Source organism: Excalfactoria chinensis, chromosome 1 (genome assembly GCF_039878825.1).
Source record: "Excalfactoria chinensis isolate bCotChi1 chromosome 1, bCotChi1.hap2, whole genome shotgun sequence".
NCBI classification, from domain to species: Eukaryota; Metazoa; Chordata; class Aves; order Galliformes; family Phasianidae; genus Excalfactoria; species Excalfactoria chinensis.
The window spans coordinates 86,965,917-86,992,103 of record NC_092825.1 but is presented as its reverse complement, the minus strand read 5'-3'; the positions used below and the strand labels follow the sequence as shown (position 1 = coordinate 86,992,103).

The window sequence follows — 26,187 nt, the reverse complement described above, 5'->3', positions numbered from 1 at the left end:
TGTGGTTAGGAAAGAAGGCAGCAAACGTTTGTGTGAATGCCTTATATGAGGCTTCATGTACTTCCCTACAAGCACTTTCATCTCTTCGAAGTTTTGTACCTTTTCTGCATTTCCTTTTTCTCACCTACTATTGTGATCTTTTCATGTTTTCATTCTGTTTTGCAGAAGCCATCTCCAAATGCTTGTCCCATTCCCAAGGTCAAGGTGAAAAGCTCCCCCATGATTGAAAAGCTACAGGTAGGTCCTGGATGAGGAAAAATGGTTGCCCTGGCAAATTAAAACTGCTTGGCATTTGTGAGAACCACTTCCCTTGTGGAGGAGCCACAAAGAAAGAGGATCCAGGAGCTGAGGGTGACAGCTGGATCGGGAGGGCAGTAGCCTCACCAACAAGGGCCCAGTTCCACAATGCATAAACAAGGAGGTCAAAGCAGACCTGCTAATGATCACTGTCAGTAACACATAGGCATTGATAGGTCAGTGTGGGGCACAGGATCACCGTACTGGACCTGTGGCATATACAGGTAAAAGCAGCTCATAAAGAAGGGGAGGAAAGATGTGGCTGAGATTTCCTGCAGCTCTTTCTCCACAGCAGTTTAAATCACTTGCATGTCTTACGGAGTTGACCTGGAGCAAAGACAGGAAAAGTCCTGTGAGGGGACAGTGCCCTTGGGTCTCTTGCACTCCCCTAAGACTGCCTAGAAGCTCTGTTCTTTCCTTGTCTCTGTTCCCTGAATTACACACAAGCAACCTGTGCTTCCTATCCTTTTTGTCTCTCAGTGGCACCTGATTCATGCCACCGAGGGCAGCTCAACACTCAATAGCCCATAGACATGGTGTCCTACTGTTGCCAGCTGCCACTCCTGGCAGCATGCATGACTTCTGGACATAATGCCTCCTGAGTGCCCCAACACAACGCAGGCCTATTCATAGCAGTGTCCCTGTTAATGCACCCAAGGACATTTGCCTGAAGAACTTCTTAATGGCAGGCTAGCACAAGGTGCTTTGCCACAGTTAATCACAACCTTGTTTCTTTCTATGGCCTTCTCTTTCCTCGTGGCTGCACAGATCATTCAGAAGACCTGCAGACCAACCTTGAAAATGTGAGGTCTGCTTGGGCACAAACAGGGATGGTTTAAATCTCAATGTGATTGCTGACTGCTTGTTGATACCTTGGCTCAGCCACTGTACACTGTGCTGGTTTGGCTGGGTCACTGGAAAATCCCCAAAGTCCTTAGGATGACAAAAGAACTCATCTTGAGATCCAGCTGTTGGGGAAGGGCAAATGTCCAGTCATAACTCCTCTGCCCGGACTTGTTTGTTGACAGTGTCACCAGGAGAGACCCATAACCAGAAGGTATGTGGGCTATGACAGCTGAGACGCGGTGGCCCCGTGGTGTGAGCAAGGGTTCCTCCACGTGGTTAATGCATGTATTACACAACGGTGTCGCCCACGGCAGTGACGGCGATTTTTCTTTGCAGGCCAATCTGGCTTTTGCGCCAGCAGCTCTGCTGCCGGGAGCATCTCCCAAAAGCCCTGGTCTGAAAGTCATGGTTTCTCCGTTCAGCACCCCTCCCTCAACGCCCAGCAGCCCAGGGATCCAGCCGCAGTCCAGCGAAGCAAGTGAGACGCCCGTCAGCTTTGATAAACCCCCAGAAGGCACTCAGCTGCAGTTCTATAACAAGGTAGAGTGTGCTCTGAGTCTCCACCACAGCAGGATAAAGCCTGTCTGTTGCTTGCAGCTGAGGAGGAAGGGGAGGCTTTAGCCCTCGGTCCTGCTGTAACAGTGTGTCTTTGTAGCCAAGTCAGGAGATCTAAGTTCTGAGTTTGAAACAGCTTTTGGTGTATTTCTGTGGGTCTTCTCTCGATCTACCAGTCCACAGGGTTCTGTGGGCTGGTGGTTCCAGCAGCTTTCATGGCCCTACAGCTAAAGAGAAGGGGTAAGGTGGAATGATTCTGTTATTTCAGCTCAGCAGTAACTGGGTGGCTGATAGCTGGGCAGGGTGACTAAGGTGCTGTTTGTGGAGCCCTGACAGGCTGCCCAGGTGTTCCACAGAGTGTACACACTTAAATGAGGAACTGTAACCTGCATTCACCAGCTTCCTCTGGAGTGCAGACTCCTTCCTCAGCCACCAAACTGCCAAAAGCTGAAGAGGCTGAAACAACCAATGTCAGCAACATCTGTACCACGAAATCAGCCTCTTTGATTTAAAGCCTAACTTGGACTGACTCACAGATAACACTGGGGAAGTGATCTTCAGCATCAGCTCTATAGAAGAAAAGAGGGTTATATTCTGGGGAGCTGATTATCCTATAAAGCACCCTTTCAGCAACAGGTAGTCCTTCCACCATACCTCTCAGTAACAGAGCAGGAAAACCAGCGCAGCAAACAAGTCTCCCCCAGCATTTCCCTCTCTTGTGCTTTCCTGCTTTCCAGTACTGTTCTTTGACTGCTTCAATGTCTGCTTTTCCTGCCTTCAAGGTGCGGACACGGGGATCAATAAAGCGTAGGCCTCCCTCCAGGAAGTTCCGAAGATCTCTGTCTGACTATGGGGACGGGGAAGACTTAGGGAACATCATTCCCTCTCCAGAAAATGGTACTAAGGAAGATGGGGATGAGGTGTTTGGGCAACAGGGCAAGACAGAGGAAGCAGAAACAGGGAACAAAGAAATAAAGAAACAGACGGTGCCCGATGAGAAGCCCCCATCGAGGAGAGGATCCAGCAGATCAGACAACGAAGAGAAAGAGGAAAAGCAGATGGAAAAAATGACTCCTTGCAAGAGTAATGCAGGAGATACAGAAAAAGAGGAGGAGGAGGTGTGTTGTGGTGCTCCAGGAGAGAAGAACTCAACCCAGTCACCCTCTGAAGACAAGGAAGATACGGTGTGTGAGGCTTCTCGGGAAACAGAGGAGGAAGGTGGTACCTGTGAACAGAAGGAAGAGAAGGAGAAGGAGGAAGCTGAAGAAAAAGAGACCAGTGAAGGCACAGTCACACGAAGAACGTCAGACGCTGAGGAAACACCACTGGCACCTCAACCTCTGCAAGAGGCAGTGGGTTTAGAGACTGCCAGTGAGCCTTTAACATCACCCGTGCAGGACCAGGGCACAGAGTAGCCGTGAGGCACATTAGGTAAGTATTGTCAGAATGAGAATAGCTCCTAAAATACCAGAAGATTTTGCTTACTAATAAAAATGCCAAGTGTGACAGAACATGACAATATTTATGCTGTTTCCCACACCTCAAGAATATCAAATCTCTGCAGAGTCTTTAAGGCAGTACATTTAAATTTAAAACAACCAGTCCTCCAGGCTGGTCCTACAGACATAAGGGATAAAGAGGCAAAGGAGGAACAAGCAATTCTGACTGCAGTACATTAGAAAAGGCTCTCTGATGCCACGCACCCTACCCAGCTGCTGTTTTGAAAGCTGTTTGAAAGTAGAAACATACATATACATACACCATATTTATATTATATATATAATAATATAATAATATATATATTATATTATATATATATTATATTATATTTATAGATAAATACCTCGTTAACCTATTACACAAAAATTGTGTATACACTCGTATCAATTTCATGATCAGCCCTGCAAGCAGCCTCTGCGAGCCTCCACCACTTGAAATAGAAGAGTATTTTCTCTGACTAAAGCAGAGCTTGGTCCATATAGCTTCTTTCTTGTTCTCCAGCCACTGACTACATAGACGCAGAGATCTGAGGAAACATCTCCTCTCGCCTCAGCCTGTCCCCTTTTTAAAAGTATCCTTGGTTGGGCGAGAACCAACTGAAAGAGGCAGTCTAACACAGAAACCGCCAAAGTACCCCAAGTCACAGACTCCCCACTCATGTATTTACTTAGACCTGTCATTATTTTTCATCATTTTCTTACTTTTTCCTTCTCCAAAGGACATACCCACCCAGGATACAGGAGATGATGTGTGAATAGGAGCCATCTAACTTAATCAAGGCGGAAGCTACTGGAAAACCTTCAGTGTCAGGAGAGGAGCAGAGTACAGATATCCCCCGAGGACCAGACTGATCCCAGAGCTGAGTGGCTGTTCACTGGCTCTCTGCTTTGCACCATCATATTTCGTGACAGTCAGAACAAGAGACCGCCTTACAATCACTTGGGAGTACAAAACTGAGGTGCTGGCTGACATCCCAAGCTGGTAATTGGAGACTGAAAGACCTGCTTGCTACGTGCTGTCCTGGACCTGGCAGCCACCGCCACTCCTGGGCCCTCTGCTCCTTATTCCTGCTGAGCTCCAGAATGTCACTTTATTCTCCCCTGCGTTGGTCTTAGGTGAAGTTCATCACTTACATACATATGTCTATGGTGCCTTTTCAGTAGCTTCTTTTGAAATATCTCGGGTTTTCAACTTTCAGTAAATAACGTTTTGATAGTAGGAAGAAAGAGTGTATTTTCTCCATATATGTTAACGCAGACAATGTGAATCCTGAATATGGGAAAATCTCTTAGGAAATCATTGATAAAGAATAAAATGCCTTTGAAGTGGGGGCTGAGCTGGCTGAGCTGTGAAACATCCAGTCACGGTTGGTGGGCAGTTTTTGTGTACTTCAGCTTTGGAGTGATTTTAGTGCTGGTGGAAAGTAACAACAATCAGACATGAGGCACAGAAAAGATGTGCTGTGTAGGTCAACAGGGCAACTTCACTTACCCAACGCTGTGGCCCACTCCTGACTTAGAAGGGCTGCCTATCCATCAGTCCTTTTAACTTCCAGACTCTGCTTTTTGATTCTCTTTCGAAACTACTCAGTGACACTTTTGACAGAAAGCATCTCGACTTACTAGAAATTGCCTATTAATTTCCAGTGAGTCAAATACGAGGTCTTAGATGGCTAGGTCATTTCAAATCGTGTGGTCTCCTGACTGCATATGATTTGGTGCAGGACAGATAGCCAGTCCCGTGGAAGTATATGGGATTGGCATTTTACTAGATTCCCACTCTTGGTGTAATAGCTAAGATATGGGACTAACATTTGTTAAGTTAAAAAAAACCTTTTACATCTACATCTAGAGAGCACGAAATAAGTTATGCAGGGAAAGAGAACAGGCCTGTACCTGACTGGTTTCCTGCCAGCAGTGCTTGAAGCTGTGATCGTATTACTGAATAAAATGCTGCTGTGGCTCAGGGCCATTGGGCTCATGTCTGCTTAGGTGCAGCCCCTCTACAGCAGGCTGCCGTGGGAATAGCTGCCCAGGGCTGTCCAAAGCTGAACTGCACCATGAGGTGGCTGTCAGTGCCACGAGCGACGTGGTTCCAGTGCTTCCACCTGCAGCATTCACCTGGGGTTCAGCAATATGGACACATCTACAGAGACCAAAGGCAGAGCCAGGCAGCTCCTCTTTGTCCCTCGCAAAGCACCTCCTGGTAAATATTAAGCTGAGCAGAGTCAGAGGTTGATGCTGTCCCTGTCCTACGGGCAGGCACAAGGATTTAACACAACACAGCCCACATCCTTCCTGCACCGGGCTCTGCAGCATAGAACTGTTACAAAACCCAGGGCTTGAAGGGATTTTTCACTTTTCTGTTCGTCAGCTCTAAAATCACAAAGGAAGAAATGCCTCTATGTCCTGCCTCAATTGAGAGCACTGAGGGGTTATCAGTTGAGAGCCAGCCACGCTGGCCCTGCTACACAGAAAGGGCTTGTTGGCAAACACGACCCCCCCCCCCCCCCCATCCTTTTGAGCCTTGTTGCAGAGTATTGTGGCCTTTGGACCTATTTTAACGTGTTTGTTAAAGCTTGTATTCCAGGGCAGGCTGCAATCATTTGCTGTATCCTGTTTCCTCTCTCAGCAGCGTCCCACCTGTGAGTGTCCGCGCCTGACTGTATGTATCAATTCAAGTATGCCTGTTTAGAGAATGAGCATGTGTGTTCCGAGCGAGGGAGTGGAAATCTGAGGGAGAAAACAGAAGAAATAAACGGTGGAATAAAACCAAAACAAAGCGTGTGTGTTTCCTCATGGGTCAGCGTAGGAGCCTGAAGCAACAGGGCAACATTAGCACAGGCTGCACACAAACCTCACACTCTTTGGCCAGTACCACGACACTGCAGGAGTATGGCAGCTTGGGTAGGTATGGCAGCTTGGGCCCACAAGTGGCAGAGTTGTCTTCCGTCCCCCAGGTGTGGGCTGCCGAGGAAGGCGCGTAAAGAGGCAAAGTTAAGGAGAAGAATAGGCTGACAGCGGTAACCCCCGTCTGTCCCTCATTCAGTCCCCCGCTCTGCCCGCCCGTGGGAGGAGATACCAACACCGCGGCAGCTGCCGGCAGGGTTAAACCACGGCTTTCTGGGGGGGAGGAGCTCCTTCCATTCGCTGAGAATGAGCTTGCTCGGCTTCAAGTCCCCAGCTCGGCCAGGTTCGGTGTGAGAAGCCGCCGCAGGGGCAAGGGCGAGCGGAATCATAAGGCGGTGTGAGGGGAGAGCGGGGCAGGGCACGGGAACACTCGCGAAGGGTGGATGGCTGCAGACGGGAGGGGCGGGAAATGAATCAAGTATTCAGCTGCGGAAAGCAGAGTAGCGAGCGGCTCGTTGGTCTAGGGGTATGATTCTCGCTTCGGGTGCGAGAGGTCCCGGGTTCAAATCCCGGACGAGCCCTCGGTGAATGGAGGTGATCGTTCCTCCTGTTTTTGCCGCCGTGTGGCGCTTCGGAGTGTTTTTGTTGTCTTGACCGTCCCGCATCGGACTCGCGGAGCGGAGCGAGGTTGCGGGGCTCAGAAGGGTGCGGACGGGGTAGTGCCGGCGCTGAGGGGAGGCACTGAGGTACAAAGAGGCGGTGCGGGGCGAACCAGGCTCACCGTGGGGAGGAGAAGAGGGCAAGGGGAAGAAGGGATCCTTTTCCTTGCGACGTGCGTACGTTAATTCTGCTCTTAGAACGCAACAGCGCGTAGCTTGTCCCGCTGTTTGTGCGATGCGCGCGGGACTCAGCCTGTGCAGCAGCCGTTAAATGAGTGGCTGTGGGGCTGCAAGGAGACGAAAATACTAAGAAAGAAAGAAAAAAAAAAAAGAGGGCTCGTCCGGGATTTGAACCCGGGACCTCTCGCACCCTAAGCGAGAATCATACCCCTAGACCAACGAGCCACTACGGAAGAGGAGCTTCTGCCGTTGCAGACGAAGGGCTGACCGAAGGCGCAAGAGGTTTGTGCTAAGCGGACCTGGTGCTCTCCCACGTGCAGACCAGCAGTGCCGCTGCTTGGTGAGCTGGGCCACCGCATGGCTTCACCTGGCCAAGGCAAGCTAAGTAGGTCGCTCTGGAAGTAATGCCTCCTATTTATTTCCATGGAAACAATGACAAATAGAAAGAGCACAGCAGCACTCATTAATAGAGCAAATTCTCAGCTACCAAACACTACTTCACAACATAGTCACTGCCATTAGCTACGCATATTTGCCAGTAATGAACAAGGGCCTGCATGCCGTGCTTGTAAAAATCTGCTCCAGCAAAAGTGACCTACTGCTCCACAGCTGCTATGCTGGCACTGTTGCTAGGAAAACATTGCCCACGCAGTCCATCTCTTATTGTGCTCACAACCACTGTTTTATCTCCAGAAACATTCAGCAAATATCACTGAATGTCAGTGGGTGTCATTTTTTTTCCTTATGGAGGAATTCGGTTTCACCCCTTTGCTCCATCCGCACTACCTTGTCAGACTCCATTCTGTCAGACCGCCCCTCCGCTGCCATCTGTCACACGGCAACAACGTGTAACGGGATATCAGTGGGCAGGTTCTACCTCTACTGCCGTACCACCAACATCTGCCTCCACCATCATGGCAGACGATATGATAAAACAGGAGGCGTTGCTTTTGAAGCAGTGCTACCTTCTGTGGCAATGAGCACCTTCGGCCACTGAGCAGAGCTACAATCTGTCCTGGCTTTCTAGAAAGCTTCCATAATGGCTAGCTGAGGAACACGCTGCAGAGCTCTCCCCAGGGCACGTATTATGAAGGCACACGTTAGAGCTGTGTGCCTGCTGCCAGCACCGCGCTGCAGCCTCCTCCCTTAGCAGCTGCAGGAAGGTGCCACACGGGCACAGCGCAGAGCAGGAGAGCCCCGCGCCTGTGTTTTATGCCGGAGAAGTCTCACGTGTGCGGTGAGCAATAGTCTTGTGATCCGGCTTGGAGCGTGCGCAACTTCATTAAAACACAATTGGAATTTTCAGGTTCCAGGCAAACGCGGTGATCCCGCTGGCAGCCAGGAGGGCCGCGGAAGCAGCCCGTGCTGCCATCAAACAGAGAGCTGCTGGGTGCAGCCCGGCTCCTCTCCCGGAGGAGCTGCCCGGCCACCAGTCGGCACGGACCCACAGCTCCCAGCACACCGAGCCCCGCGACACCCGGCTGCGGCCTCGCCCTCGCGGCGCCGCCCGGCGGGGTGGGGAGAGCAGATCACGTGCCCGGATCGGGAGGCGGGACGGCACTCTTCCATTCTGGATTGGGCGCCGGCGTTTGACGGATCGGCATCTTGGCCAATTATTGACAGGGAACGGGGCGGGGACGAGCTGGCCGCGGGAGGTGTGTGCGAGTGACAGCGTCGGGGCCCTATCCCGGCCAAGGAAGAGGGCCGCGAGGCGCGAGGGGGCGGGTCGGCGGCCGGGGGCGGACAATGGGGGCGCGGGGAGGTGGCAGCAGGAAAATGGCAGCGGCCGGAGGCACCGCGGCGCGTTCGGTGGCTGTCGTAGCCGCGCGGCTGCCGCTCTCGGCCTGCCTGCTGGCCGCCGCCGCCTCGTTGGCTGCCGGTGAGTGAGGGGCGGCCGCCGTTTGTTCCCCCCGGGGATGCACGCGTGGTCCCGGGCGGGTCTGGGGGTGGTCGGGGGAGCTGTCCTCGCGGACGAGGTGAGGCGATGGAGCCGGCTGCGGGCGCCGATCCACCGTCCTTCACGCTGCCGAGCGGGGCGGCTCGGCCCCGTGGCACGGCCTGTTCCCCGCCGCCGCGGGCAGGGAGCCGAGGGTGGTGGGGAGAGGGGCCGGCCGCGCCCGTCGGGAAGGCCCCGGGGCGGGCAGAGCTCCACCCGGGGTACCGCGGCGCCCTGCAGCTGGGGAGAGGCGCTCCCGCTCTTTAAACGCCTCTCCTGCTTGTCGGTGGTGGGCTGCTAACGCGGAGGGCCGTCCGGAGAGCTCCGTGCCATTCGGCTGTTCCCCAGCCGGCCGAGGAAGCCGCTAGGTTTAAAATCCACTTCCTCTGGCTGAGGTGCCGTTTCTCAAACTGGAGACATGTGTGTTTTCTGCACGAATGCAGGAATCTGTTCCTCCTCCTTCTAGATCAAAAGCAAAACGTCCAGCGCGCGTCAGACGATGTGGCGTTCGAGTATGTTGTGTTCTTGTAAAAGGCAAGGAGTCGGTCACTGCTCTGCAGATGTACCTAGAGCATCTTGGAGCAGCACTGTGCTGCTCCCATAGCAGCCAGGTCTGCTGGGGCCCAGCAATGTGGTGTGCGGTAACCATGGTACATGTCAACCACTCTGGTTCGTGTCTTTGATTGCGTGGTCATGGGACACCAGTCCTCTTTGTTGAGAGAGGACACAGTGGAGTGGGAGGGGGAGAACAGCTGGGAAGCTAGAGTTGTAGGAAACAACTTAGAAAGCACCTTTTGTGTTTGGTCAATAGTGAAATATTTGGGTGGAGCTGTAATGACATCAGCCAAAACCAAGCGTTTGTGACTCGTGTAAATGGAGAGTAAGTACGCAGCTAATACTGGAGTGCTAGTAATGGCAGGGATAAAGCTTAACTTTGCTGTGGCATATATACTGACGGGATAAATTGTTTTGTGTTTGCCATTTAATTTTGAAATGAAGACAAGCACCTTTCCCAAAGCAGCAATGTGCGTGTATAGAAGGGAAGCACCAGTGTTTGTGTGCCATCTGAAATCAGCCTTGCTTGGTAATGCTTGCTTAGTGGTCGAAACTGTGCAAAGGAAGTTAGTGGCAGTCTCTAAAGAAGCCTGTTGTCTATTCATGTCGGGAAACTTCTGGGGAAAAAAAACAACAACAACAAACCTGCAGGTCTGAGGATCTGTGCCCAGTGGTGAGGAACTTCCTTCCAAATGCCATTGCTCTTTGGCTTTTGCTAACCTAAACTTCTGCATTTTGCAGTAAGTGTAAGTAGAGTTCGCTAAGGCTTGCTGTATGCCTTCGGAGGCGGTGTAATACTTGGAACAAAGCTGAATATATAGCTTAGAGTAAAACTTAGTTCTTTGAAAATAAATGTGGAGACAAGAGAAAGAAGGGCGCGTTCTTCCCCTGACCACAACAAAAGGTAGAACTGCAGTAATGCTATAGGAAGCTCAGAGAAAGAGATTGCTGCAGTGCATGAAGCATGTAACCAAATGTGGTATCTTAAAGGCAAGCAAAGCTGCAAGATACTCTTTCGAAGGAAGGCTTCCCTAGGGTGGGTAATGCAAGATTACAATTTAAAGGATAAATAGATGCTAAAACTGCTATTTTGTCTGCATTGAACGGTGATTCTGTGCCTGCTATGTATGTTCAGTGTAACTATTGAATGTTTCTTGTTTCAAATCAGAATTACTCCCGTGTTGGCTTCTCCTCCGCACACTTATACCACGCATGGTTAATTCTTCTTTTCTTTGAAAATACTTTCTATTTTTATGTTTTCCCCTTCTGAAGTGTAGAGTTGACACAAGGTTTATGTCCTTGCATGGGGGTAAGAGCTATGTTGCAAGCTGTTCCGTCCACTTAGATCTACAAGATAACTAGCTGATTGGTACTGAGTAGATGACCTTCTCCAGGGTTTAAGGGTGTAAGCTGTCATGTGTGGCAGTTTGCCTTTCAGCTCCCATGTGTTGCTTCACTTCCTGCAGTTTAGCAAGGATTTTTTTCCTTCCTTTTTCCTTGTGCTGAGTTTTCATCTAATGAGAAATTGAGAAGTGAGACGCCAGCAAGCAAGTGGAAGGGCAGAAGTAACTTTCTGTTCTGTGTTTTTGCCACTTGGTCACCCAGATGTGATATGTGACTGGGGAGCAGACTGCACAGTTAGCTGCTGTGGTTTGTGGCTCTTCTCCCTCTTGATATGCTTGGTGACCAATAACCTGCAGCGAGACAGAAATGTTACTAAGTGGGATGTGTTGTACAGGCTGAGTCTAGCATCGTAGTCTGTTTTGTGAGGCCAAGCACATAATTGTTGCTTCGTGGCTAAATCCAGACAAAAGCGTTAGGCTTATTTTCTTGTGTACAGCTGCATGTGTGTGTTGGAGTTTGTCCTGTTTGTTAATGTTCGGTCATCTGAAAACTTGGTTGCTTCCTTTTCTTGTAAAAATGAAGGATCGTTCCCAAATGTTTTGTGGTTCTGTGGACGTTGGTGGCATGAGTAGTTAATCTCTTGTATGGTGAGTGAGCCTTGAGCAGCTAGCCAAAGCATCGGGGAAACAGATTATCTTGGAATCCTGAATTTGTAAGCCTTGCAAGTAATGAGTTAAAGTGAGATCGCATCTGTCTTTAACACAAGGGTGGTGCCTGATTACTTCCAAAAGTCTTGAATGTCTAGACATTACAGGGAAGAGTGTAAGTATTTCTACCATTCTTTCTCATGCTGGCAAAGTCTGATTTTTTTTGCTCCCTGTCTCTTGCTGCTTTGTACCCACTCACACATGTGTACACGTGCACATATGCACTGGTCAGTGTAACAAGCAGAGGAGTACTGCGATGTTAAATACTCCTGGCGTCTATTATTGCTTTGAGTTACCTGCATCTTTCAGTTGCTCCTTGAAATGTTTCATGAAAATAACAATGCAAGTCAGGGTTGCTGTGCTCTCTTCATGTTTGTGCCAGGTTTAGTCAGGGTTGTTATGTTCACCCAGTCAGAAGCGGTTAGTTCTTTCAAACAGAGCCCACTGATACTGTAGGTAGGAAGATTTCCTTGCCTGAAGCACTTGGTTTCTGCAAGGGGAAGAGGTGCTAAGGTGGGTAAACTCTTGGCTAGCTAGGTTGAAGGTGGGGCTACTGCTCAGGTTACCTTGCTTGTAGAAGCAGTAAGTTTTTGAAGGAGTTGAAAATATAGCTTAGTGTTTTGGTGATAGAATGTGGTTTGTAAGATGCCTAGGTTTTCCTCGACCCCAGACTCCCAGTCCTTTATGTCTATGTAACGATATGTGCAACCTTTTCACTTGCTGTCTGAATTGTAGTGGATTAAGGAATGTGTTAATCAGCTATTGCACTGTGTGTCAGGAGCCTTGTCCTATCCTGACTGGGTACAGTATGCTGTGTGTGCCCTTTGTACTGTACAGGGGACTGTTTGTCGTGGTTTTACAAGACAGGCATTCGGTCAGGTTCAAATTGAAAGACTATAGAACGCTTTCTCAAGATATCCCAGGAAAAACTCAAAAAGTGCAGGAAGCTCTGAGTGTGGAAACTGTTTACATTCTTACAGTGTTGGCTGTTATCTTTTCTTCTTCTTTTTCTTTTTTGAACTTTGCTTATCTTTATTAGTGGGCTGGTCTAGATTAGAATTACACTGCCTATAGTGACTAGCGTGATAGAAAGGATACTGAATTCTTGTGTGAGCGGAAGCTGTGACAGGAGAGGACGAGAAGGTCTGAACTGATAGGGAATTCAAATTGCAGTGATTTATGCTTATCTTAGAACAACAGCTATTTAGCAGAGCGAGGATTTACTTGGTATGGCATTTCACGGTATGCTGTACCCATACGGTATGCACTTTGATGTTGGTCAACATCAGTATTGTTTTCTGAACTAGTTGAATGATTAGGTTACCCTGCAGTCAGGCACTTTCCCAATTCCAGTGATTCCCTCCCACCTCCATCACTTTAAAGTGATCAGATCAGTCTGCTAGTTGTCTTAAAAAAGCCTGTTTTATAAATGATTACATCAAGTCACGTGCATGTTGTTCTCTTTTACTGCTGTGTCTTTCAGCTTCTGCATTTCTGTCTTTATTGTTGGGTTAGCTGTTTCCAGTTTGTGCTGCTCTACCTTTTGCCTTGAAATGCATGAGGAAAGCAAGAAAGCTGATTGTCATATGAATTTCTCCTTCCAATATGGCAAAAGAAGATGCTTTGCAGTATGTTTGCTGGTGCTTAATACACACCGTGTTAAGTAGGGCTAAGGAATCTTGCTGGTATACTGGAGGTGGGTCAAATCAGGGCCGGTGTACTTCATTTAGGTGAAATAGCCAGTGTAGGAGATCATCCATTTGCCATCGGTTACAATTTTTGCTGTCTTGTTTTTGCAAGGTCTTGAAATGAAATATGGTGAACAAAGCTCTTTCGGTAATAAATTATATAAAGCTGTATTTGCAACAGGATTTCCAAGATCTAGTTGGTTAATGCATAGTGGAATTTTCCATTTGCTTCACTCTTCCAGTGTGGAAGGTGAAGTGGTAATGGCTGTGTTGTGATTCTGCATACCCTAAAGCTTGACAAAGTCTGCACAGACACAGGTGAAAGTGCTGCCTTAATTGGAAGGGTTGTCTCTAGAGGTGCTCTGGTGTAAACTGAGGAAGTGCTATAGACAAAGAGAGAAGGAAAGCCATCAACACTTCCAGAAAGAGAAGCCTTCCAGAGGCAAGCTGTCTGGAGCAGCTGCTAGTCACTTCTTCCTAATCTTGCACAGTCACTGTTGTGCAAACATGGTGCACTCTGAACTGGGTTAGGGTGTTGGTCTGGTTTGAAAGAAAACAATAGGAGAAACGCTCTTTTGAACATGAACTAGTTCCTGGTCAGATTCATCACTGTTATGTCATAAGTGGGCATGGAAGCTATTTAAATTGGCACAGTCACCAACAAATTCTTGTGAAGCAACAATTACTTGAAAATAATGTAGCATGTTTTTTTTTCTATCGGCTTTGTAGTCACGCTGACACAGGTTATAAGTAATTATTAGCTTGCTGAATTTGCTACCAAGTTTGGTTAGCAAGTAGTGAAAGATTAGGGTGAACGAGCATCAGTGGAAGTACTAAGGGATAGAGTCTGCAAGGAGCTTTAAGTTTGCTCAAGCTATTGAAAGTAAGTCTTTAGTCGTACCAGAACAGATTGGTCTTGTGGCCCTGTTAGCTGAGTATCCTGCTAGCCGGGGGGATAATCAGTTGGGTGGCTTAGTTTCTGTGCTGCTGGTGCTAGATTTTTCTCAGAGTTTCAGCAGTTTACACCATGGTTGTGTTTTTATTTCTTGATGCCACCTGAATACCACTTCATTTCAACTTGTACCAGTACCTAGAGCTGACCTAGAATGCAGGCAGTTGTCACCGGCTGGAACATATACCTTTGAAGTCTGTGCTTTGAATTCTTTTTGTTTCCAACTTCTGATCCTTAATACTGTTAATTTCTTTAGTAGACATAGTGACAGTTTTAGGGGATTGCTGTAATAATTCTAGGAAATGTTTGCGATGATGGGATTCTTTCTTCAATATCTCTGTCATATGTCGAGCATATGTACTCAGTTTCTCTCGGTTCTGTAGTTAAACAAACATAAGGATGTTCTTTTATGTGTTTCAAGGAGACTCTTTTAAGGTATATTGTTTATCTTGTTCTCTGTTGCTCCTCTTTAATCTCAGTTCCTATTTCAGTGAATCTTTCCCTGTGGCCAGGGGTAATCCACTGCATTTGCTCGCAGCTGTGTTAGTGTTACACGACTAGAGGTAAAACAGTTGTTATCAGCTGTTCCAGATACCCTTTGCACTTTAAGCAAGTTTATTTGTCTCCTTGGATCTTTAATTGTTTCAGTTTGACTTGGTCAACAAGAACTGTTTACTTGAACTTGAACTCTTGTAAACTGAATTGGTAACGGAAGGAAAACCACTTAACGGTTGGAAAGTGCCTGAGCTGCTGATTGGTGTCGCAGTCTCTGGCATAGGCAGGGAAGTATATTGCCTTGTGATCCATGGGGAAACATTACTAGAATAGGGCTAGATGTTATCACCTTCTATGTTAAATACACGTCTGCCCAAACCTGAGGTGTGACTGGTTGTGTAACTGTGGAACATGAAGCAGCTCAACAGCAGTACTTGTTTGTGGAACTCTGGGCCTTCATGGGCATCTACATTCTTATGCTTTCCAGGTTGAGGGAGTGATAGAGCAGATAAGTGACTTCCATGGGATAGGGCCAGCTGTGGCCTAGCTTGCAAGGGAGCTCAGGCACTCTGCTGTTTCTTATGCTTGTCTGTAGTTTCTTGTTAAAAGCATAGTCTGGAGATGTAAATCTGGCATGAGTTCTTCTGTTGCCCTATAGCAGAATAATGAACAGCTCTGCATAATGTGAAGAAAACTACCTGAAAAACCATGCTTGTAGAAGATGGTACCGAAGTCACTGTCAGACTTGTCTATAAGTTCTGTCAAATAGGTACGCAGAGATGTGCAGGGCTAAGTGACACTGTTATTGACAGCTTTGACAGTGTTATCCAGCATGCTTAAGGCTTTCAGTGAAACCTTATTTCTTCCTCTTAAGGAGATAAAATGCAGTGGTTTTTCACTGTTTCTCTTATCTCTGAGTCAGGAAGAGCTCAACTGACTGTGCAAAGAGGCCAACAGAAAGCGAATGTGTTAGCAGCTGTTCTTCTGGGCTTATATCTGCTTGGGGGATGATCATTTATTCCCAGCAGCAAGTCGGTGGTAGGTGTTCATGGGCGAGGTGTCAGCAGCATTTCTGCTGCTCGGAGCTGGTAGGGTGCTGCAGGACTGGCTGTGCTACCAAAGGCAGGAAGCTTTCTTTCGTCAGGGGAGAGAAGTATTTGGTGAGATAGGAAACCTGAGGAGCTGCTGCAGCAGTGAAATGCTTTTCTGGTGATTGATGGTTTGGAGTAGAGCTAGATCGTTCTCCCTTCCTTCGGGGCAGCAGAACTTAGTTTTTGTTGCTTTGAAACTTAGGAGTGGTCTTGTCTTGTCTGGTCATTCTTTCTGTAGCTGATTTTGCTTTGTGTTCTGTATGAATAGATTGGGTATTCTGTCAAGATTTGGGCTAGGGGCTGTCAAGCTGCTGTGTGAGGTGAGGCCTGGCCCAGCAGCCAGTATGGCAATGCTTTGGGTGCAGCTTGGGGAAGAGAGGGCAAACACCACCCAGCAGGCAGGGGATAGGGGAGCAGCGTGGGAAACTGCCCTGCAGGCATCCAGGGAAGAGAAGGTGCCACAGTCCCTGGCGCAGAGATACCCCTGCTGCAGAAATTTTGGAAGAAAATATGATGGAACTGGTATTTCCCTACGCCCTGTGAAGGAGACCATGGAGGGGGAAATATCCACGCTGTGGCCCGTAAGAGGAGCATGTGCAGAAGCAGCTTCTGAAGAATCACAGCCCATGGGAAGGACCTGCACTTTTGTTGGAGGAAAAGTGTGAGAAGAGTGGCAGAGAGGAGCCATTATGGGTTGATTGTAACCTTATATCTGCTACAGGCTGCCTGGGGAGGGAGAAGAATTACAATTTAATGCAAATTAAAGTAACTTTCCGCAGGTCAAATGTGTTTTGCCTGTGATAGTAAGTGGTAAGTGATCGCCTTGTCTTTATGTCCACTCATGAGCTTTTTCAGTGGAGTTTCAGAGGAATGATTTGGGCTTGTCTGCCCCTAGCTATGGAGACCATCAAAGACAGGATTCCTCCACCACACATTTTATTGAAAATGAAGTAATGGTGGCTTGTGGAGAAGTAGGTGCCTGTATTTGCAATAGGGAAGTATAACTTTGTGCTGCCTTTCTAAAATGTCTTATTGGGAGCTGGCTGCTGTTGTTTCTTGCGGGTTGTATGTGAAGTCGTTTTGGTATGAGAAATAACTAAATGTCATGAAACTGTAGTTTAAGAGAGATGTCAACAGCGGGCTACGTTTCACAATGATGTTGTTTCTTAATGAGAACACTCTTTAGTAAGTGTATACCGTTTTTATGACCTATGATCTTCTGATCACTTGAAAATCTCACACCCTCTTTTCTTCCTGGAAAATTACAGCTGCTAGGGAAGCAGTTGTAAACATATAGATCTGTTGACTTACTGTGGTTTTGTCAAGACCTTTAAATGTGAGCTGTTGAGTCTGTTGTATTAATGCATCTCTTTCTGTTTTCCTGATGTGTGACCCTGTTGTCGACTTGTTACCTGTTACAGATTGCTTGAATTTTTTAAAATCCTTCTTTCATCTTTTTGATTATTTCCTGATCCTTCATCCGTAAGAGACTTAATATATAATTGATACAAATGATTGTGTTACTAGATATCTTTAAGCTAAATGAAGCAGTTTGTTTGTGTTAATTAGTAAACTGGTAAGTAGTCATTTCAGTAGGAGGACAACGTAGTTTGGAAACCGTAGCATCTGTTGGTGGTCTGATGAAAGTTTCTACTTAGACTGTTAGCACTTGTGGAATGAAATGCCTATGATTACAGCTTTAGTTTGTGTTCTAATTCTGTTGGCACTCCTAGTGATCAGTCTGAGTTGGATGCGGGGGAATCAAGATAATTTTGGTGTGTTCATAGCCTTAATTAACAGAACTTTTTCATTGGGTTGGTGATCTCAGTGCAGACTAGTCTCTAAAAGACTTCCAACTATGCTTTAATTAGTGTAAACTTTTAGTGTCAAGAGAAGCTTTCCTTCTGAAATGCTACCAGGCTCCATTTTCAAGTTCTGCCTAGCACAGCGGGTGCCCTATATGTTTGTGTACAGAATTGTAGAAGAAGGCCGAATCTTGCCCTAATGTTGTGGTGGGTTTTTTGGTTTGTTTGTTTTTTTCATTAACCACCATGGAAAAAAGTGTGAGCAATCAGGATACAAAGCAAAAGGGGAAACAACAACAAAACCAAGCAGCTTAAGTGAACATTTATCTCTAAGCACTGCCAGCTTAGGCACTGATGGGTTTATGCAGGTACTCTTGCCAAATATTTTGGAGGCGTTTTAAGAGAGCCCAAAGGAAGTGAAATAAACTCGCACTGTTTGAGCAGATCCTCTGAAGTGTTAGGGAGGTTGGCTAGCAGATGGAATAAAAATACAGTTTTGAATGTAAAGAGTAGTATTGGACAAGGGGATGTATCCAGACTTTGACCTGTTAGATAGTCAGACATGTAGTGCCTCTTGTACAGATGAAGGAAGTTCCCATCATGTGTGACCTAGTCTCAGCAGACCTGCACAAAGATCCCCCTGAGGGAATGCCTGCAGGGAGATCACCCTCGGTGTGCTGTAGAGAGTGGTTAGCCACCTTCTCCAGCAGCTTTTCCACTGTACCTCATTGGGAAGGTATCGGTGAAGCTCAATTAGGAGTGTCATGCTGCAATCTTTTATGTTACTCTGATGAATACTGTATGCTTGATGGCTCTTAGTCTCACTGGAAGTTGAATAGTTAACCATAATTTGTTTAACTAACTAGATGCAAACTCTTGTGGTTAAGAACATTTGTCTGCTATCCTTTCTCAACAACTTCATCTTCATATACTTTGCTGCTGGGTAAGTGCAAAGGATTCCTTCACGTGGGTGGTTTCAGAGCAACATATCACTCCACTCATAAGAATATCAGTGCTGACATATGCATGCCAGGGATTTGTGTTCTGAATCAGGGCTGAACTAGCTGAAAACATGCAATTCTTTCCCTAGTTTTGTACATCCTGGCAAACATGCTGTGGTCTTATTAAAAAGGAACCGAGAAGCTCTAAGTCTTTGGATTTGCTTTAGCTGCTGTAGAGCTGCCCCTTCAGAGTTAGGAAGGTCTTGTTCATTCACAGCAAGTGAAACAGTACTTAGTAAAACTGGTTGGTAACCTCAGCTCACATTCAAAGCACTGTAGGTCAGTAGTAACATCCTCCTGTGGTAGCTGAGTGTTCAGCTCTTTTAAGCTCTGATAAACAGTAAACATATCCATTCTGTGGAGAAGAAGCCAGTCAGGATCCTTCCTTCCTTTTTGTCCTTCTGGGGATTCTGTGGCCAATGGCAAAAGCTACCCACTAGTTAGCTGATGCAGATGTTGTTGATCCTACCCTAAATAAGAACTGCTAGGAAATAGGCTATGAGACACTTCCTGTGAGAAGCAGATGGTTAATATTTTTGTAAAAATGTAAAGGGAGAAAGATGTAGATAAGCTTGCAACTTAAATAACCTTTCTAAAAGAATCGCCGTATCTATTGACAGAAGCCCAGAAGTACTCCTCAAATCCAGAGCAAAATGTATCTTGTTCTTTGTTATTGTACAAAGTAGAGTTCTTGGACTACTGTCAGCCATGCAGGTGGCTGGAAGCTCTGAAAGACTCAGGAAGTTTCAGCTATATCCTCTAACTGAGGAAAAGTGAAAAAACGCTGTTCAGGTTGAGTCAGAGGCATGTGGCACTGGTCCATGGTGATAAATGCAGTGGTGGAAGGCTCTGGGGGAAGAAATGAGCTGTGCTTTAGCTCCGTGTAGTGTGAACTGACAAGTTAACATTGACAAAGATGTTGGACTGAGACTATTCTGTGAAGGGAAGAAGCAGAGAGTTGATGTAATTGGAGTAAAGCAACTCCAGCAACACTAGAGAGAGGAAAATAAATGATGGAAGAGAAGGTGCATTTGGTGGTTTGGTGAGGAAAAAATTAAAGTACGTTTCTGTTGAGAAGAACTAAAGCAATTGAAGGTTAGATGAGGTGTTCAGATGGAAATACCGGGACTTAGGGCATTTGGGAAATATGGTAGGATAAATGAGGTTTGGTGGGAGAAGAGCAAATAATGCATGTTTATCATTGCCCTACTTGGCTTGTGGGCCTTCTATTCTTCAGGCTCTGCTCCCTCTGATGGGTGTTCTGATCATATTTTTTTTCTTCTTGAATAGAACTAAGGCTCAGAAAGCTTGAGGAGTGGACCAGTAGATAAATGTGATTGGAATATGACTCCAAATTCAACTCTCTCCAACTGATGTATTTAAATAGATAGTAGATCTGGAAGAGGGGTGTCAGTCTGGTCAAAGAGAAGTTGAAGATCGAGGGATGGAGGTTATCCATGTGATTTTATGGTTGAGGAGACTAAGGAGTTCAAGGTAGTGGGAACTACACCCAAACTGCTACTGTATGTCTGAAAGTATGAGCAGAGGGCTAAGGGTGAACAAATAGCAAACACTGTGGCCTCTCTGCTACTTCCAAGTCATCGTATCTCCTGCTATAAGACAGCAGAGGGGAAGGAAATAAAAAAAAAAGTTGTAGTGGTGCATGCTGGATGAGGAAATGATGAGTGACCTTTTTATTTATTCACTTCTGGGCACCTCAGTACAGAAAGGACATTGAGGTGCTGGTGCAGGCCCAAAGAAGGGCAGCAAGGCTTGTGAAGGGCTTGGAGAATATGCCCTATGAGGAGAGACTGAAGGAACTGGGGCTGTTTAGTCTGGGTAAAGAAGACTGAGAGGAAACCTTATTGCTCTCTTCCAGTACCTGAAAGGTGTTTACAGTGAGAGTGGGGTTGGTCTCTTCTCACAGGTGACAGGATGAGGGGAAATGGCCTCAAGTTGCACCAGGGGAGGTTTAGGTTGGATGTTAGGAAACGCTTCTTTACAGAAAGGGTTGCTAAGCACTTGGAATAAGCTCCCCAGGGAGGTGGTTGAGTCACTGTCCCTGGATGTGTTTAAAAACTGTTTGGATGTGGTGCTCAGGGACATGATTTAGCAGAGGGTTGTTAGAGTTAGGGTACTATGGTTTGGTTGTGGTTGGACTTGATGATCCTTAAGGTCTTTTCCAACCTGAGTGATTCTGATGCTGGGGGAAGGGAGAGAATGAGCAAAGAAAGTTGTGAAGATGAGATAAAAGTAGAAAGTAAAAACTAAACTGTCTGTAAAATGCTTGTACAAGTTATTACATAGCTCCTGTCTTTCTGAATGTAGGAAGAAGCTGGATTTCTTTACTACATTTCTTTCACGTGTTGTTACTAAGTTAGAACAGGGACTTCTTTAGAAGCTGGTCTGTGCTTCCCACTCCGTTTGTGGCAAGGAGTTCTCTGTACCACGTACAAGCAGACAATGTCTGTGCAGACTATTTGTCCTCCTACATAAATACTGAGGGCATCTTGCTTGTTTTACGCTTGAAAAGAAGACTTGTTCTGTGGCTTGAGCTCAAAACAATGGATTATTATTTTTTTTTTCTTCTCCACTCCATTAGTTGGAAAAAATACATAAAGCAGCTCTGAGTTCATTTAATTGAATTGCTAGAAGCCTTTGTATGTTCCAAACAAATATTTGGTAATTATTTTACAAAAGAATATTTTTTGGCTCACAGAATACGTGCAAGAGAAAAAGAAGCTCTGATACAAGCTCTTGATGAAATTTCCCCTCCCTTAGGGTGCTGTTTCTCTTTCACTCATTTATAATGAAAGCAATGGTGACACGGTAGTCAGAAGAATCAGGGATAACCTGACGGGACTGAAGAGAGTGAATCTGAGGAGTGAACAGCATGGCCTTTTAATGGCAAAGTAAATGAATGATGGCTTCTTCTGGTTTTGGTTACTGTAATTAAACTGGCATGCTTAGTTCTTCCACCCTCGCAGTGCTTACATGCTCATTCCATGCCCCCTGGGCACGTGCTATGCCTTACCCTTCTTTGTCATGCCAGTCCAGTGAGAGACTGCAGTTCCTTACAAAGCCTTGCACGTACTGATTGCTCGGTTTACCCAGCTGGCCAAGGTTTCATCTCCTTCATTGTTCAGTCATTTCACAGATTGAGTGACCACTTCCAGAGCCTGCATATGGTCTGCCAGGCAGGGCCAGCTGCCCATACCTGCTGTGCTTGTGGCCCTGTGCTGCCGTCAGTCAGATGGGCTTACCCATTAGTCGAAGGATGAGGGAGGAAGTGAATGGTACGGCTTGTGCAGGCTCTGTTCCATGGCAAACCAGGCTCACAGTTTCATGTGTAAAAGCTGGTTTCTAAAATCTCTCAATGAAGTATAGGCTTAGCTTAGTGTTAAGCCCTGATTAGAAAAACAATCTAGTTTTTGACAAATAGATACATCCCTAGGATGACTGTATTGCTTGAAAGAAGCTTGCTATCAAACTCCCAAGGGTTACTGAGCTGGTAGCTGTCATTGACTAAAAGCATAAAACCCATCATTTGAGGACTAACGTGAGTGTCCTGGTTTTTGTTTTTAAAACCTGTCTTCAACTGTGGTCTTTATTTTCAGTTGGCTACTTTGAGAACAGATTTATTCAAAGTTAAGAAATAAGATATTGAGCAAACAGGAAGGCATGTGTTCCACCTGTAGTAACTGAGTTAGGCTCTAGAGTACGGGGTGTTGTAGCCTAAAAGCGTAAGAACCCCATGATTAGGAGAAGTTTGCTTGTACTGTCTCTGTTTAAATCTGAAATGTCTTTGCAGTTTAAACAATGCCAGATAAAGACTACATTAACCAAGTTTTTTCCAAATCCTGAAGAATTTCATGTTCCATGCAGAGGAATACCACCAGTACGGTCAGGAAGTTAACCTTGTTTGCTTTAAACTTGTGGTGTGATTGTAGTCTGTTTGCTGCTTTGACTATGCATAAGCCTCGTGGTGGAAAAAAACAAGCTACTCTCATGCTTCCAAAGTGTACATGGGTGATTTTCTTAATTTTTTTCCCCAGAAGGTCCTTCCAAGACCTTGAGGCATGCCAGAGAATCAAATCAGGTTAGCATAGCTGGGAGCCAGAGAAGTTTACTGCTCAGCTTGGTGGAGGTGAGCTTTTGTTCCACCTACAGCTGAGAGAAGCTGAAGAGATAGGAAACAAGATGTGAGCTGGGGAGGAAACTGACTAATAGTTGGGATCAAGATACTAGTTCCTCCAGTGGGTCTTATTTATTAGTCTCTTCTGACAGCCAGTAGGGAAGAGAGCAAACACATCCTTTGCACTATACAAATGATTTCCATAAACTCTTGTGGAGGAAACATCTGTGGATGGAAAACATCCTGTAATGGATAATACACGGAAAGAGTAGTGAACTGACCTGCAGTTTATTTGCTTGTATTGTAAGTACTATGTACTGTCTGTGCACATACTTGCTTGCAGGGTTGTTGCTGTCTCTTTGCAGTCTTCCCCTAAAAAGCAATATGATACAAACAGTTAGCACTGCAATGTCTTGACTCTCAAAACAGCACTGATGCCTCTTGTTTTACTTCTTTTTTCTCTTTGCCTTTTCTATACAGTCAAAGTATCGGCAGTAGAAGTCACCACACCAGAGGAGATGTTTGTGGAGAATGAAACGGACGTAAAGCTTCCATGCACATTTACATCTGCAGAGGTCATCAGCAGTGCAGCATCTGTTTCTTGGAGTTTTCAACCAGAGGGAGCAGCAACTCGTATCTCAGTAAGAAGTGGCTGTAGGGAACCTAGCAGGGGTGGGAGGCTGTGAAATATGCAGAGATCTTCTATTTGGTTTTAAAGGCAGTAAGCGTGGATTGGAGCCTTCTTTCATGTGTCTTGTCTCCATCACTCTGATTTCAGCATGACTTTATTTTGTCGTTTAAGAGCTGCTTAAGAGTATTGCAACATGGTAGATCTTGGCAAAGGCATGCATGCAGCAGCTCTAAAATGTACCGACAGTTTTTCAGTCAGAAGAGCAGTATGTTTAAGTGGTAGCTGTATAGAGGAAGTAGATGAGCATCTGGGAATCTTAGAAATTCTGCATCCTCTTGTACTTGGAAATGAACTGTGAAAATGCTCATGTCATCTGAATTACCACTATTACAGTGTTATGTATTGTACATGTTGCTTATTTTTTGTGTTTGTACTGCTTAATTTACCTTTAAAAGGGTTTGTAATATCAGTCTCCCTAATTTCTGAATGGACAACCTTCAGATCAAGGTAGGAACAGGTAAAGAGGTGAGAGATAGCTTGGATGGAAAGAGGACTGGCTTGTAACCAGTTTCTTCTGTAGAACAGGAACTCCTTTACAAAGAGGGCTGTAGAAAGAGGAAGATGGAATTTAGTTCTACTTTTCTTTAACCATGCTCCAGAAGCTGAACTGAAGAGAACTCAGATTGAGTTTAAAAGTGCTTAAACATCCCGTATGTCTGAAAGCAGACCTCTGTCCTGTAGAGCTCTTCTGCTGCCGTGAATTGGATGGGTATAATGAGAAAAAGGCGCAGTTTGTCCTTAAAGGATCTTTTATTCAGCTTTAAGGACTTAGTCACCTAAAAATCAGGAAACAGATATATTTAATCACCTTAAAGGTTTCTGGAGCACAACTAGATGCACTCTGAATTGCTAGTGAAGTATTTTGGGAAATAGAGGGGAGGAAGGTGTTGTCTGTTAATTAGGCTATACTGTGGTTGTGAGTCACACACAACAACACACAAGATAGGAAACTTGGTATCCTTTTCCTGCTAGGCTAACCGAGGTTTCCTTTGCCTGAAGGACAGATGGCTGTGATCCAGAGCGGATCTGTCCTGTAATTACCCCCAATTTACTAATATTTTTCTCATCCCATCAGCTGTTTGTCTGCCAAATCCTATGTCCTCAAAAATGGAAGAAAAGGAAAACAACAGAAAACCAAACCTTGCAATCTGTTCTGATAGTATAGCTGAGGTATAAGCCATAGCATTTGTTATGTGATTAAGATGCAACAATCCAAATTAATGTAGTGAGGCAGGAGGCAAAACAAAAGCAAAGCAAAATCTGTAATACTAGCTGAGTATTACATAGTGAATTCTAGGATAGTGCTGTAATAGCAAGAGAAGTATAGTGTCTTCGTAATATCTAATTGAATTGTTCTTATATCCTCTTTTCCTTTACTACAGTTTTTCTATTACTTAAATGGAAAGCCATACACTGGAAAGGACATACCATTTAAAGACAGGGTCACTTGGGCTGGAGATCTTAACAAGAAAGATGCTTCTATCAGTATATCAAACGTGCAGTTCCAGGACAATGGCACTTATATTTGTGATGTCAAGAACCCACCTGATATTGTTGTCAAACCAGGAGAAATCCGGCTTAGAGTTGTGGAGAAAGGTATTAATCCTCTGTGATTTTGTTTTATTAATATATTTTTTCCTCTTCTGCATCTGTTTCACTTTTCTCGGGGATGGGGTAGTGGTCTGGAGAGAAGAACCATCTTTTTAATTCCTTTAATGTCATGCACTTTTTTTTCTTTCTCTTATTTCCATTAATTCCTAAACTTTTAACACATATTAGCAGAAGCTGATGGAAACCTTGAGGAAAACCCATCTTCTCATTTCAGAGTCTCATGAATACTGTTTTCTGTATAATGCTACATCAGTGTTTAGGGTGACTTATGAAATCTGGGAAGCAAGGAGAGAAAGTGACAAAATCTTGGTTCTGGAACCCATGCAGTATGTGTACTAAAGAACGTGGGGAGAGGGGGTGGGAATAGTCTGCCCAGAGCATCTGTTGATAGGCAATGAGATGCTACTGTCTTCCATGCAAAGGTGTTTGTGTTGGTTTTGCACTTAATCTCTTTCACACAGATATTCTTTTATTATCCATACTGTCTCTAACAAACTCTGAGGGCTGGCTACTTTCAGACATTTAAGTCTTCTGATTATTATTCAGTAACAGTTATCGCAGTTTAAGGGTACTTAGATTCCATATGTCAGTTTGGTTCTTTATTCCCCCTGGCCACCCAAAGCATATGGTTGTTCTAGGTAAGCTGGGAGTCAGCCAAGCTATGACAGCTCCTGCAAAGAAAGTTCTCACAGTGGTCAGATTTCCAAATTTATATTTAATAAGAACGAATGTTGAATTCATAAGTGACAGTGCTGATACAGTTACTCCACTAGATCTTAATATGTTAGAGGAGATAATCTTGTGTATTCCCTAGTTAGAATGATCCTGCTGCTATAAGAAGTGTATTTACTCCATATACTGTAGGCAAGATCTGCATCCACCTCTTTTACAGAATAGCTTGAGTTGGATGGGAACTTTGGAGCTCACTTAACGCTTTATGTTTCTTAGAAGTTTGAAATGTATATACGATAGGTCAGTTTATTTTCTTGTACTGATGGTCTATGATGAAGCAGTAAAGCAATGACGTTTGTCAAAGACATGCTGTCTTGGCAAAGCCTATTCATTTGTTTAAGTTGAGTTAAAATCTGAAGACACTTCACTACATTAATTTAGCTGATGTTTTTTGTCAGGCTTGCATGCTGGCTTCAATGAGATAAGAACGCAATAAAAAAATGAATCACGTATTGGAAAAATGAAGCCTGAGGATCGTCTGTGGACAATCAAATGGAGTTTAGTATTCATGGATGACTCTGCATTTCATAGAATCATAGAATATCCCAAGTTGGGAGG

General features: G+C 45.5%; 2 protein-coding genes and 2 non-coding genes across 4 annotated transcripts in view; 3 read left to right on the top strand and 1 right to left on the bottom strand.

Annotated features, from left to right (window-relative positions):
* Positions 1 to 5,971, top strand: part of RCSD1 (RCSD domain containing 1) — a 34,900-nt gene extending 28,929 nt beyond the window's left edge. The window contains exons 4-7 of the mRNA XM_072346816.1: positions 166 to 237; positions 1,480 to 1,683; positions 2,481 to 3,129; positions 3,917 to 5,971. Coding sequence (XP_072202917.1) covers positions 166 to 237; positions 1,480 to 1,683; positions 2,481 to 3,113 — 909 coding nt within the window. The 3' untranslated portion in view covers positions 3,114 to 3,129; positions 3,917 to 5,971. The remainder of the gene's footprint in view (positions 1 to 165; positions 238 to 1,479; positions 1,684 to 2,480; positions 3,130 to 3,916) is intronic.
* Positions 5,972 to 6,556: 585 nt separating this feature from the next.
* Positions 6,557 to 6,628, top strand: TRNAP-CGG (transfer RNA proline (anticodon CGG)). Its single transcript has one exon. It is a non-coding gene; the product is annotated as a tRNA-Pro (tRNA).
* Positions 6,629 to 7,039: 411 nt separating this feature from the next.
* On the bottom strand, positions 7,040 to 7,111 carry TRNAP-AGG (transfer RNA proline (anticodon AGG)). Its single transcript has one exon. It is a non-coding gene; the product is annotated as a tRNA-Pro (tRNA).
* Positions 7,112 to 8,621: 1,510 nt separating this feature from the next.
* MPZL1 (myelin protein zero like 1) overlaps positions 8,622 to 26,187 on the top strand; it is a 35,496-nt gene continuing 17,930 nt past the window's right edge. Inside the window, exons 1-3 of the mRNA XM_072328222.1 lie at positions 8,622 to 8,765; positions 23,076 to 23,236; positions 24,669 to 24,882. Of these exons, the coding sequence (XP_072184323.1) occupies positions 8,633 to 8,765; positions 23,076 to 23,236; positions 24,669 to 24,882 (508 nt within the window). The 5' untranslated portion in view covers positions 8,622 to 8,632. The remainder of the gene's footprint in view (positions 8,766 to 23,075; positions 23,237 to 24,668; positions 24,883 to 26,187) is intronic.